The sequence below is a fragment of the Triplophysa rosa genome, linkage group LG11 (assembly GCF_024868665.1).
Source record: "Triplophysa rosa linkage group LG11, Trosa_1v2, whole genome shotgun sequence".
NCBI lineage: Eukaryota > Metazoa > Chordata > Actinopteri > Cypriniformes > Nemacheilidae > Triplophysa > Triplophysa rosa.
The window spans coordinates 20,034,283-20,046,393 of record NC_079900.1 but is presented as its reverse complement, the minus strand read 5'-3'; the positions used below and the strand labels follow the sequence as shown (position 1 = coordinate 20,046,393).

Here is a 12,111-nt window from a genome sequence, read left to right as displayed (position 1 = left end):
TTACAACAAAAATCAATTTATGACATATTAAAAGACTAATTACCTTCACCCCAAATGCTAATTAGTTGTAATTTTACTTTTCTTTTTATTTGCCACTATTTTAGGTTTTGCCCATTTGTCAATAAGAATTTTTGACTTATTTCAAGCACAATAAAATGTAATACGCTCCCTTATTCTTTTATATATTTCAATATGTACAAGTCAGAATAAGCATGCTGTTTGAATTTGTACATAAATATTGTGTTGCACTGAATGACAATGTTACATTATTTCAACCAAATTTTGACACTTGATTCTCCAAAAACCATAAAGTAGACATTTCACTTGCGGTACATTTAATGTGCATTTCTTTTGATGGGGACATCTTAACGTCTTTGACCCACATATATTAGTATGTTATGTGCGCATGTTAGCTCAAATGTGCAAGGTTTACAAAATGATATTTATTATAATACTTCTTGTGTGTTACTACTCCATAATATTTGTGACCCTCTCCGTTTCAAGTCACTTTGTCCCAGAATACATGTAAAAAGCACTCTGTTTTTAATAATGAAAGCTAAAGTAATGGCGCTAGACCTTATCATTATTACCTCGATATTCCTCAATGGCACGTAAATGTTAAACATGATCATTCTGGCTCAATACAATACACGTCACGTGTGAAACAACCAAATACATGTGTTAAACAGCTTACCTTTTGACATTTAAGACAACCGTGAGGCTTGATCTTAAATATTTACGACAGCTTTTGTTTCGAGAATGTGGATTCCCCCCCCCCTAAAGTCAATCTTGATCAAAAATAAAAATTCATTTCCATTAGAATTTAAGGAAACATTTTTGTGAATCCGGCCTCAGATTTGTTAAATGTTGGAGACCAGCCTGATCATCTTGTAATGTGCAGCAGCCTTTCCATAGCATAACCCGTGAGATTTATTCACTGTTAAATGATCAATACTGTGTTTACTTTAGACGTTAGTTTTCTCGTCATATACAGAAAAAAGCAATGTAACGCATCCACACACACATTTGGTTAGTGTAGCTGAACCTCTATTTGCTAAGGATGCAGAATGAAGAAGGTAGGTGAATGAACTTGGTATTGTCTTTTTGTCACCTCCTGCCATCTCCACACATCCTGTTCAACATCCTGCAGACATCTCAAGAACAATACACGACGTCATTCAGAGGAAGCCGTATGACTTAACGTACAGGCCTTCTCAGTGTTGTTATGCTCGAGTTTTTCTTTTTGTTTCTAATCGACGGAAATAGCCGAACGGATTATAAGCACCGTCTTGGATCGTGGAATGCGGCTCGTCTTGATTTTCACGCTCCGCTGTGATTATAGACCACACACAGTTTTACCTCACGTAGGTTTTCGCAAACCCGACCCCGGCAAAGCTGACGTGCCTGACCGGCTGCGTGTATTGCCCGCAGGGTCCTCCGGGTCCTACACCTTGTCTCACGCAGGGGACGCTTACCTCGGCCTGCGCTCTCTCAACGGGGACGGCATCAGCGGCGCTCCCGCTGTGCAGCAGCAGGTAGGCGCTGAGGACACGCCCTTGACCTCAATGCCCCTCCCCTTTGATACCTGCTCACAGTGTCCTCCTCCTGTTCGTCCCCCAAACCCTTCTACCTAAATCCGCCCTACCCTGTAAACGTCTCCGCCATCTTTCCTGTAAGTGTGGTCTCTTTGTGAGTCATCCAGGTCACGTCCGTAACCAATCTTTCGTCTACTTCCTGTTAGTTTAATTCTTTTCTTAGATATCCTTTTGGTTTAGACTTTATTTTAAGGTTTCCATGTTACAGTGTAATTCTACATTTAAGCACCGAGTAATATATTTTGAGAGTTCTGGGGCACCATTGACCACCATAGTAGTTTCTTTTTCCTACGGTCGTCAGTAGTGACCCAGAACTGTTCGGACACAAGCATTCTTCTTTCTTTTCTATTATCTGCGACTTCAAAAATGAACATGCAGAAGATTTGACATGTGAAGTATCTGATAGCTATCTGACAGCCGGTCGTCTTATCTAATCGCTACACTTGATTGTTCGGCGCTTGTTGTGACAGTGTAGTACTGATGTTTAACTGTCAGGTGAGGTTAGCGAGTGAATGCTAATATCAAAGTGTGAATTATAGAGGGCGGCACATGAGCGATAAGAGTGAAAGCGCTCTGTCGTAATACACATGTATTGTAAAAGCGCTGTCATAATTACGGTATTACAATATCCCTTCCGCATAGTCGACCAACCTGTTTGAACAAGAGAGAAAGCAGCACTTAACTTCACCGTGCGACCGGCTAGACGGTCGTATCAATATACATACACAACCACTGACAATAGAGCCAAAGATCGGTTTGCAGAGCTCACAACACAATGGCTAATGTCTTGAATGTAAACATGAAAATCTCAAGATTGAAGTTACGTTGCTTCACAAAGCTCATGTGATGTGTCTGTGCCACAGGTGGATATCCTGCACCGTGCTACACACCTGACGGCAGGCTATGAAGATCTGTCAGGAAGTCCCCTTTATACCCCACACCGTGTAGACGTGAGTATCGAAAGTCGAAAGCGATGAGAATTTTTCGAACAGGAAACTACTTGCAGCCAGCGCACATTTGCCCTTCGAGTGGTCTGCGTTTTAACACCTACACTGAAAACTGCAGCTTTTAGGCTCGCAGCAATCGCTCAGTTTTATACTGTCACATGGTTAACCAGGGCTCTAGACTAACTTTTTGCACTGGTGCGCCTAACTTTTTTTCTTAGGTGCACCAGCACAAAAGTTCGGTGCACCCAAATTTTCAACCGTATCGCATTTAACACCACAGTTTTACCAGTTCACTTTTTTTTAAATCGCTGTCCATAAAGGCAAAATTGACTTGTAAATGATTAACTAACAATCTGGTCAACATAAAGTTCTTTATTTGAAGCACAATTCTACAAGAAAGGTAACTTACTGAAAAAGTGTTGGTGCTTAAAGTGCTTCACTGAACTGAAATATAAACTTAAAACATCTCAAGATAAATGGACCAGGGCTGGACATAACCTGGGAGGTTGATGGCTCCGTGTCAGAGCATTGCTTATGATTTTTGGACGGATCAGGCCTTAACTTAATATTAGTCATGAAAAAGTTGTCAATCGTTCTTTTCATCTTCTCTCATCATCCGCGGCTACATCCACTCTGTTTAACTGACAGGCCTATAGGCTCCTCCCCTCTCTGTCTGACTGCAGCACACACATTTTCACACGTACACACCAGAGGTTGTGCTAGACTTTTTATTGTCTGTCATTTTGACTGACAGGCTCGTAAAAAATCCGTCATAATCTATTATTACCCGTCACTATGGTGCAAGGTGGCTTTACGTGGTAATTAGTATGTTCGTGACGTCATCACGCTGTACTTGTGTCTCGGAACTTGTTGTATTTTAATACAACTGAATGCCCAATAAAGCCGTTGTTGTTCATATTCATCTATATATTTAATGTTTGTTCATATGTGATTCGATCTGGGAAAACCCAACACATGGTGCAAATTTATATATTACAGTTTTTGATACCATATTCAAGCCCTTTCCAAATCAGTTTTTATTTTGCTCATACCTTGTGTATGTAACAAAAGATGGCTGAGGTCGGCTAAAGCGCTATGATTTTCAGGAACGGAATTTGGAGGAAACCGGGTTTAAAGTTAAGTGATGAAAATAAAAGCACAACAGCCCAGTATCACAAGTAAAAGTCACTTTAGAGTAGTAAAAGCCTTATACTACTAAGACTAATAACAATTTAATAAAAAAACATTTCCCAGTGTTGAAGTCTATAAAAATACTGTACAAAACCGTTTGAATAAAACGAAAGTAAGGAAAATGGTGCAGGGCACACTTAAAGAACGAGAGCTCTGCCATTATCACTACACAAAGGAAACTAGCAAACATTACGCCCAACAACTAATAAGCAGTGAAGCAAGCTTTACGTTGTTTATCATGTGCATAGTGTCTGGACTTTTGATCATCCCTTGTATGTTTTGCGATCGGATAACTCCCGGTGCTGCAGACGGGGAGCTCTGTCATCTCACGAAAACATTGTATAAAAAACTTTGCATGCCGTAGTTTACACAGGACTGGTGGGAAATGTGCATTGCCACTCCTTCATTCTTCATGTTATGTGGTTTACTTTGATAGGTGAACTGTCTTTCCCGCGTCCCAGCGAGACATCCGACGGGTTTTCCCAGATCGCATCACATATGTCTAGTCGGTAACAATGACAGGTGAAAACACGCATGTCCCTTCGCGAGCATATCACGCTCTAATGAAGGGAAACGGGGAGTTACAAATTGTCCTCATTGTAATCTGTTAAAATGACGGACAGACGGACGGCCTTCAGATTTTTCCGTCACTTGTAAATATTTTTTGTCAATGATAGAGAATTTTCGGTTAACTCTGGTACACACACGTACAGGAATATCTGGACCACGGCCAATCAGAGGGGGGCCCGCCCTTCACTATCTCTGATAGGTTTAGACCACGATATGGGCCTAATGTGTGTCTGTTGTTGAATCACAGGGAGACTTTCAGAGTTGCGGAGACTTTTTTCTCCCTAGAACGGCTGGTCGCACCGATGCGAACTCAGATTTTTCTTAGTCGCACCATTGAGAAATAAGGTCGCATGTGCGACCAAATTGGTCACACTCTAGAGCCCTGTTAACACATTAAAGATTTGTTTCGCATCTTAGTTCTTAAGACCGTTTCGTTGCAATTTGCACTCAAGTCTCTGTGATTCTCTCCACAGGCTAACAACAGCTGGCAAGACAACACTAACCCTTCGTCCATCACCTCTCCACCAGGACCACCTGGCAGCATCCCCTCCGACACCTCCAGCTAATCCACACACACACACACACAAAGCATCCCATCATCCAGCCTCAGCCCTGCTCTTTCTCCTGCCCAAAGCCCGTGTCCAAGGTCTTCCATAGTCATCCGTTCCACCTTCTCTACGGTGTGCCGAACCGGACCGTTTGGATGCACACGCTCCGCTCGAGCAAAACATTTGGCAGCGGCTGAAAGGACAACACAGGGTGGACGCTCCACAGCCCCGTTCCCCCCGTCACCACGACCTCCCTCCTCGCTTGTACCAAAGTGCTGTCAATGGTTGTCGCACCTTCCGCTCGACGAAGAACAACCTCAGACAACTGAACCACAAAGACGCCACGCAGATCCTCTTTAGTCCACGTTTGCAGTTTTAATATGGTTTCCGATCTCCGCCTCACTCGCGCCGTCCTCTGGTGTTCAACGTTCTGTTAAGCACAAAACTTTCACCTGGTGGGTGGACGGAGCAGAATCTGTGAAAAGGTACGCCGTACAGTTTGGTGCGAGAGATCTGCAGTGGAAAGAAACCGAGATGCGGAGTGACTCAATTTTCCCTCAGCCCACTGAGTCTCTCTCAACAAGCCGCGTTTTTGTTTTGGTTTTGGTTTAGCTAATTGTGTTTTGGTTCTTCACAAGGAATCCACCAGCCACCAAATATAAGACTGAGTCGGGTGGTAGGAAAGGGGTTGGACAGATAGCTGGAGTATTCGTTCGGATGGGGACATGGGGAGGGTATTAGAAATATTTTTAAAGGGAAAGATAAAACATGTTTCACTGTCTTCCATGCATGTAGGGTGTTGATGTTTTAGCGGATCCATTTAGCCTAACTGTTTTTTTTTACGATAAAGTACTATAAAAAAAAAAGAGAGAGAGGGTGTGACTAACAGACCAAATAAACGAACAACTATGTGAATAAAAAAGAAACCAACCACGCCACACTTCAAACTGCCCGATCCAGAGCTTTCTGTCAAATTTCAGTGGTTTCTTTTTTTTTTTTTTACAGGTAACCATGCTCTGTTTCACCCGGAAAACGTTTTTTGAGAAGGCAATAGCAACCTGACTATATGTGGTATAGTTGTTATACTACAATGCGTATGTTATACATGTATTGTCACGGTCATTGAAAATATGAGATTTGTTATGATGTTACAAGAACTAGTTACAGGTATCAAGGATTTGTTTTATTTGTCCTGCGGCCTCTCACGTTACTATGTTGTGTGTGTGTATGGGTGTCTGTTTTTTAAGGGGGGTTGGGTTGTCTCTTAACTCACTTTGCTGTGCTTTTGAACTGATTGTATTGTACGTGCAATTGAAAGCACCTGTTCCTTGGTAAAAGCATGCTGTCCCCTTTTTCGTTGCCTACAAATTCACTAAACAAAGGAACTCTTTCTTGTTATCAGTTGACATAGCCAAGCGACAAGGGCTTTTCTCCTTCAAATTGAACCAAAAATAAGTACTGGATGTGTTGGGATTTGAAACAGACGGACTAAAGCTAATACTGAGGAACATCAGATAAATTTATATTTACTTTTATCCTGGTGGATCAAGTTTGTATTCGGGACTTGTTTCATGTTGATTTTCTTCTATTTTTTATTTTCCCAATGTAACCTTTAGTCGCGTTTTTTTGATATGAATGGAAATTCTATATATGAAACAAAGGACTAAATAACGTTGAAATGTAAATTGGGGTTTGTTTATATGTACACATAGGAAAACAAACTCTGAGGAGCTTTTCAAGGTATTATTCACATCATCGTGTCCTCTATAGATTACTGTTAGTTATAAACATTTCATATGGATATCTCTAACTGATGCTATTACTACACCAAAATGTCTTTGTTTTCTTTTCTATCAGTCATCTATGGATGTCACTGTACAGATTGTGGAATGTTTCAGTGTATTTTCTCATTTTGTATGCCTTTTTTCTTGTTTTGTTTTTTTAATGCTGGGGTGTTGGATTTACTCACGAGAGAGTAATATTTGTTAGTCTTTGTAATAATATTCATTTTAGCGTTTCAGTTACGTTTTATTTCGGTTCGCAGTCTCCGAGTGTTGTTCGGTTATTTTGTGTGGTTTTTGTCTGAGCATTGGTTTACAGTGCTGTGAAAATTCACTTCGTTTATCATCACACTATTTCACTATCGATGCTTAAGCTACAGATGCGAGATACGGAAGGCAAACAGTGACGGTGATATCAAACACTACGTAGTCGTAGAAATGGACTGGACAAAATTTGGACAATACTTTTAAGCTGAGGTGGATTCAACAGCACTAAATCAAATGGCGTCAGTGTTTATTTTTTCCTCGATTTTATCATTATTTTACTAGAATTGTAGTACACGCTTCCTTCTGTATTTACCATTCTCTCCCTCTTCTCTACCTCTCCTCTCTCCATTTCATTTGTATATAAACCCCATCATTTTCAGACTTGGTAGTCTGTATAAACTCCTTTTATACCTCAACTTTAGAACTGTTCTAGTGAGAGAGAAAAAAAAGAAATATGAGAAAATTGTAGTGTTCCTTATTAGAAAAACAAAAACTAATAAAATAATCTAGTGTGCTTTTGAGCCTGTCGTTTTTTTTCCTCTCGTGTTCATTAAGGGGGTGTTCGCATGTTAGGAAGTGTAAATGATCTTGTTACAGCAGTTATGAATGAGTCTGCCTCTCAATATTTGGCAAACCAGCCAATCGTCTCGACCTGCCTGAATATTTATGCAGCATAAGGACTATAATATGAGGATCATAATAAATCAGACCTTTTGCTCAGCATCTCAAATTGACTATGTGCTTTATAAACACTTGGTGTGTTGAAATGAAGAAAAGTTAAATTAGAAACAGATGAGCTAAATACAACAGCAATTGGGCAATGTTTAGGGTGGTCTTTTTGTGTACCAAAAATGTCGTCTTGTAGACAGCAGTGGGTGATTAATGAAACTCATTTTCATTCAGAATAAACTACATTTTTATATTCCTCTAAAGTTCCACAATACGAGGTGAAGGGATAGTTCACCCAAAAAGAAACATTCTGTCATTATTTGTTCTCCCGCATGTGGTTGAAAACTTGTATATGACTCCTGCGGAATCTAAGGGGGAAATGTTTGAAAAATGTCCGTACAAGGGAAGTCAATGTGGGACAATGCTGTCTAATACGCCCATTGTCAAACTGAGACAAAAACACGCAACAAACAAGCTATCAAAAATGAAGTATTTACTCTTTGTACATGCAATCCTTTAACTAGGCACATACAAAGTCACTTATTTACACAGAAATGCTTTCTCTATACAGACAATATGCTTTGTCTAGTATCGGGTTCAAAACTCTTGGAGTAAATGCTGTTTTTCTCAGGGGGTGCCCCTGTTTTGACAGACTCGAAGCGGATGCCAGAAGGCCCCTCATGCTGGTGCATTCTTCTCCAGGGGAAGCAGAGAATGCGTTTGAAGGTGGTCCTCATGTCCTTGTCCCGAAACGAGTAGATAATGGGGTTCACCAAAGAGTTGCACTCAGCAAGAACCAAGCAATACTTTTCATATTTAAGAACCTCACACTTGGAACAACTGAGACCGTCCAGCAAAAGAATCACCAGACCTGGAGTCCAACAGATCACAAAGGCCCCTACAGAGAAAGAGTCATACAACACGTTGACATGATGACAGCAGTTCATTGTGCGACACTTTGTTTGGCACAAACCACGGCGCTTTGCAAAGCAACCATAACCAATACTGTGTAAAGTGTGTACTAAATTTATACCCAACACGATGAACCCAATATAAGTCATAGGTGCCCTACCAAAATCATTGTTTATGCTTCTGTAATGTTAATCCAGCAGTATGTGTAAGGTCTTAAGTCACAGTAGTATTTCTAATGTTAAAATATAATTCATATGATTATTAGGGCTGTCAAACGATTAATCGCATCCAGAATAAAGGTTTGTGTTTACGTAATATATGTCTATGTACTGTGCATATTCATTGTGTATTTATAAATACAAACACATACACAAGTATACATATTTAGGAAATATTTACATATATTTATTTATATTTACCTATAATTGAAATGATTTATAAACGTTTATTAATTTTTTGATTTTTCTTAAATATATGCGTGTATGTGTTAATAAATACAAAATGATTATGCACAGTACACAGATATATTATGTAAACACAAACTTTTATTCTGGATGCGATTAATCGCGATTAATCTTTTGGCAGCCCTAGTTATTATACATGAACTTTTGCACATACAGTCCGAAATGTTCGTATGCGTTTTTTCGTATCTGGCGCTCGTTTCTACTGTGTCTCTGAATTGTCAAAACGCCTCTCAAAACATTTGCTAAAATATCGGAGGCAGTGTGTAAATGTGATTGACGCAACATGAGGTCGTATTTATTTTTGAACGTGCGGAAATTTCGCACGCAAATTTCGGACTCAGTGTTCAATGGCCGTTACTATTTTTTCTGCCTTTCACGTAAAACAGTAATGCACTTTTTAATTCTCAACTACAGTTATTCACTTGCCGTCCTTAATAAAAAATAACTTGTAATAGCTGAATGTTATGCTTGATTCATTTCTGACCTTTGGGCCGGCTCAAATTTGGGTATACAAACGAATAAAGACTGTTTAGTTCTTTCAGTTTGTTATTTGCCTAGAAAATGACAATCAAATGTTTTTGTTTTTGACAGAATCCTAAAATAGTTGCGTTTTCTCTTTATTATGACAGGTGGTCTAATAAATCTAGTAAGCAAATTGTAAACACAGGCTTAACTTTAAAGCTGCGAATCTTGTTTTGCAGAACTGATAATATTGTGTAAAACTATGACAAAACTACATGGTGAAAATTGTATTGTACAACTTCACCACATGCCAAAGTTTTACATAAACACACAGCACTACATTTTTACAGTTTAGTTGTAATGTTGTGATGTCCACACCGCTGGGGTTAAATACTCATGCTTTGAAATGCAACAGAGGAAACAAAACTCACACCTAAAACCTCAGGGTAAATAAATAACTGTTTTTGGCTCGAGGTAACAGATAGGCGGTGTTAAAACAAGCATGGGCCAAACTGGTTTGATAAGTTTTGTTGTCTTGTTTTTTATCTTCAAAACAAGTTAACTGTACTTTTTTATGTCAACTAAATACTAGAGGCACAGTTCACCCAAAAATGAAAATTCTGTCATCATTTACTCATCCTCGAGTTGTTGTAAATGTCTTTGTTCTGATGAACACAGAGGAAGATATTTGGAAGAATGCTTATAACCAAACAGTTTTGGGTCACCATCGACTACCATAGTAGAAAAAATGACAACGGTAGTCAAAAGTGCCCCAGAACTGCTTGCTTTCCAACATTCTTCAAAATATCTTCTTTTGTCTTCAACAGATCAAAGAAATTTATAAAGCAATTTTTCCTACTATGGGAGTCAATGGTGGCCAAGAACGGTTTGGTTACAAGCATTCTTCCAAATATCTTTCTCTATGTTCATCACAACAAAGACATTTATACAAGGTGAATAAATGATGACAGAATGTTCATTTTTGAGTGAACTGTTCCTTTGAAAACACTATGCTGGGTTGTTTTAACCCAAAGATATGGACATTTCCCAGATTCAAGGCAACGGTTGGTCATGTTCATATTTTACGCAACCATGGGTTAAAACGGCATGTTTAACGTAAAATTACAAACGGGACAAAAAGTTCAAGCCTGCACGCAAACCACAGAACTGAAGACAACACACACCGAGTAATATCATAAACGCCAGCGTGTCAAGGTCTTACCCAAAATCATGGACATGGTCTTCATGAGGCTGATAACAGTCTGATTGTGCGAGGGCTGGTCGGTATGAGGGGACATTTCTTGGCTCCTGCGTCGCACGTAGATGAAGATGCGGGTGTACACGGCCACCATGATGAAGAAGGCCAGGAGGTTGAGCAGAGCCCAGAACATCAGGAAGCTGCGAGAGTACAGCGGCGCCACCGAGCAGCACGTGGACAGATCGCAAACGCAGTTCCAGCCCATGATGGGGACCAGGCCCATGACGATGGCCATCAACCAGATGAACACTATGAGCATCACAACACGCCACTTGGTCATGGTGCTGTGAAGCTGCATGGTGAAGATGGTCTGATGGCGCTCCACAGCCACGGCCAGCAGGTTGACCACAGAGGCGGTCAGACTCATATTGATCAAAGCTCCGCGGATGAACCACTCGTTCATGGTCAGGTTGATGGTCCACGGGCCGGTGTGAAACACCAGGTAGAGATAAGAGACGCCTGCGAAGAGGTCAGCAGCCGCCATGTTTCCCAGTAAATAATAGATGGGATAGTGGAAATGTCGGTTGATGATGAAGGCAGCTATAACCATCATGTTCGCGAGAATGATGAAGACGCAAATCGGGATCCCGAGTCCGACCACCACAAAATCCTGCGGCCGCCATTCAGACGAAATGGGCTTCCCGGTCTCGTTGTAAAAGAAGAAGACGGGCTTGTTATATGCCTCACAGGTATTAGATAACATTATTGGAGCGGTTTGTGTAAATCAGATGAAGTGGTTAGCTGTTGCCAGTTAGGCCAGTTTTTCCTGACGGCGGATTTCGGATTCGAACAACCTCCATTTGAAATGGTGCTTGTACATATTAAACAATGCACATGCGTTACTGCTGTCAAGGTGTGTCACTTTGGCTTTTCCAACCCTGAAACACAGGAACACATTAGATATCCGCATTTAAAGTCCATGATATGTTCATTTTTAACAAGGGTGTATATGATGGGGACAGGACATGATACTGGATTGTATCAGAAATCACATCCTTATTATAGTAATCTATAGGCCTTAAAGTTGTGATATCAGTGTCTGTGAAATTGAGGTGATGGTTTTTTTACAGACCAAACTATGTTACTAATTCTTACTTTTACTATCATTGTTCTCCTAAATAGAGGGAAAATGTCCCCAACAGACAGGGAACTGAAAGTCGTGGTCAAAGTTTATGCATATAGTAAATGAAACCTGAATGCAAAACTCCGGATGACTTTGTTCTGCAGTGATACAGCACAGTTGGACTCGGTTGGCAGATCACGAACAGCAACGTTACTGACTTAAGTTCAATATAACACTCGTGTAACAGTATAACAGTTTAAAACACTTACCGACGACGGACTCTCAAAGCAGAAAAGCGCACAGGGAGTTGACTGGGAGTCGTTGTTTTGGCTCTCGTGCGCCTGCCGGAAATGCTCGTCTGGCGAAGTTTGCGGATAAATCTTG

At 40.4% G+C, this 12,111-nt stretch overlaps 2 protein-coding genes across 4 annotated transcripts in view; one reads left to right on the top strand and one right to left on the bottom strand.

Moving 5' to 3' along the window:
- Positions 1-7,413, top strand: part of pbx4 (pre-B-cell leukemia transcription factor 4) — a 26,471-nt gene extending 19,058 nt beyond the window's left edge. For 2 of the 3 annotated variants that reach the window (XM_057345438.1, XM_057345440.1), the window contains exons 6-7: positions 2,459-2,545; positions 4,777-7,413. In XM_057345438.1, the coding sequence (XP_057201421.1) occupies positions 2,459-2,502 (44 nt within the window). In that variant the 3' untranslated portion in view covers positions 2,503-2,545; positions 4,777-7,413. The remainder of the gene's footprint in view (positions 1-2,458; positions 2,546-4,776) is intronic. The other variant, XM_057345439.1, reaches the window with a different exon arrangement.
- lpar2a (lysophosphatidic acid receptor 2a) lies at positions 5,835-12,111 on the bottom strand. Its single transcript, XM_057345437.1, has 3 exons — positions 11,997-12,111; positions 10,629-11,542; positions 5,835-8,466 (listed from the first exon to the last, which is right to left on the bottom strand). Exons 2-3 carry the CDS (start codon positions 11,365-11,367, stop codon positions 8,132-8,134), a joined length of 1,074 nt encoding a protein of 357 aa, XP_057201420.1. The 5' UTR covers positions 11,368-11,542; positions 11,997-12,111; the 3' UTR covers positions 5,835-8,131.

What these genes read in the sequence shown, in the direction of transcription:
- lpar2a (XM_057345437.1), bottom strand. Translation starts at nt 11,367, where the DNA reads ATGTTATCTAATACCTGTGAGGCATATAACAAGCCCGTCTTCTTCTTT. An exon ending in GACCATGTCCATGATTTTGG is followed by an intron (nt 8,467 to 10,628) that starts GTAAGACCTTGA and finishes CTTTCTCTGTAG; the next exon opens with GGGCCTTTGTGATCTGTTGG.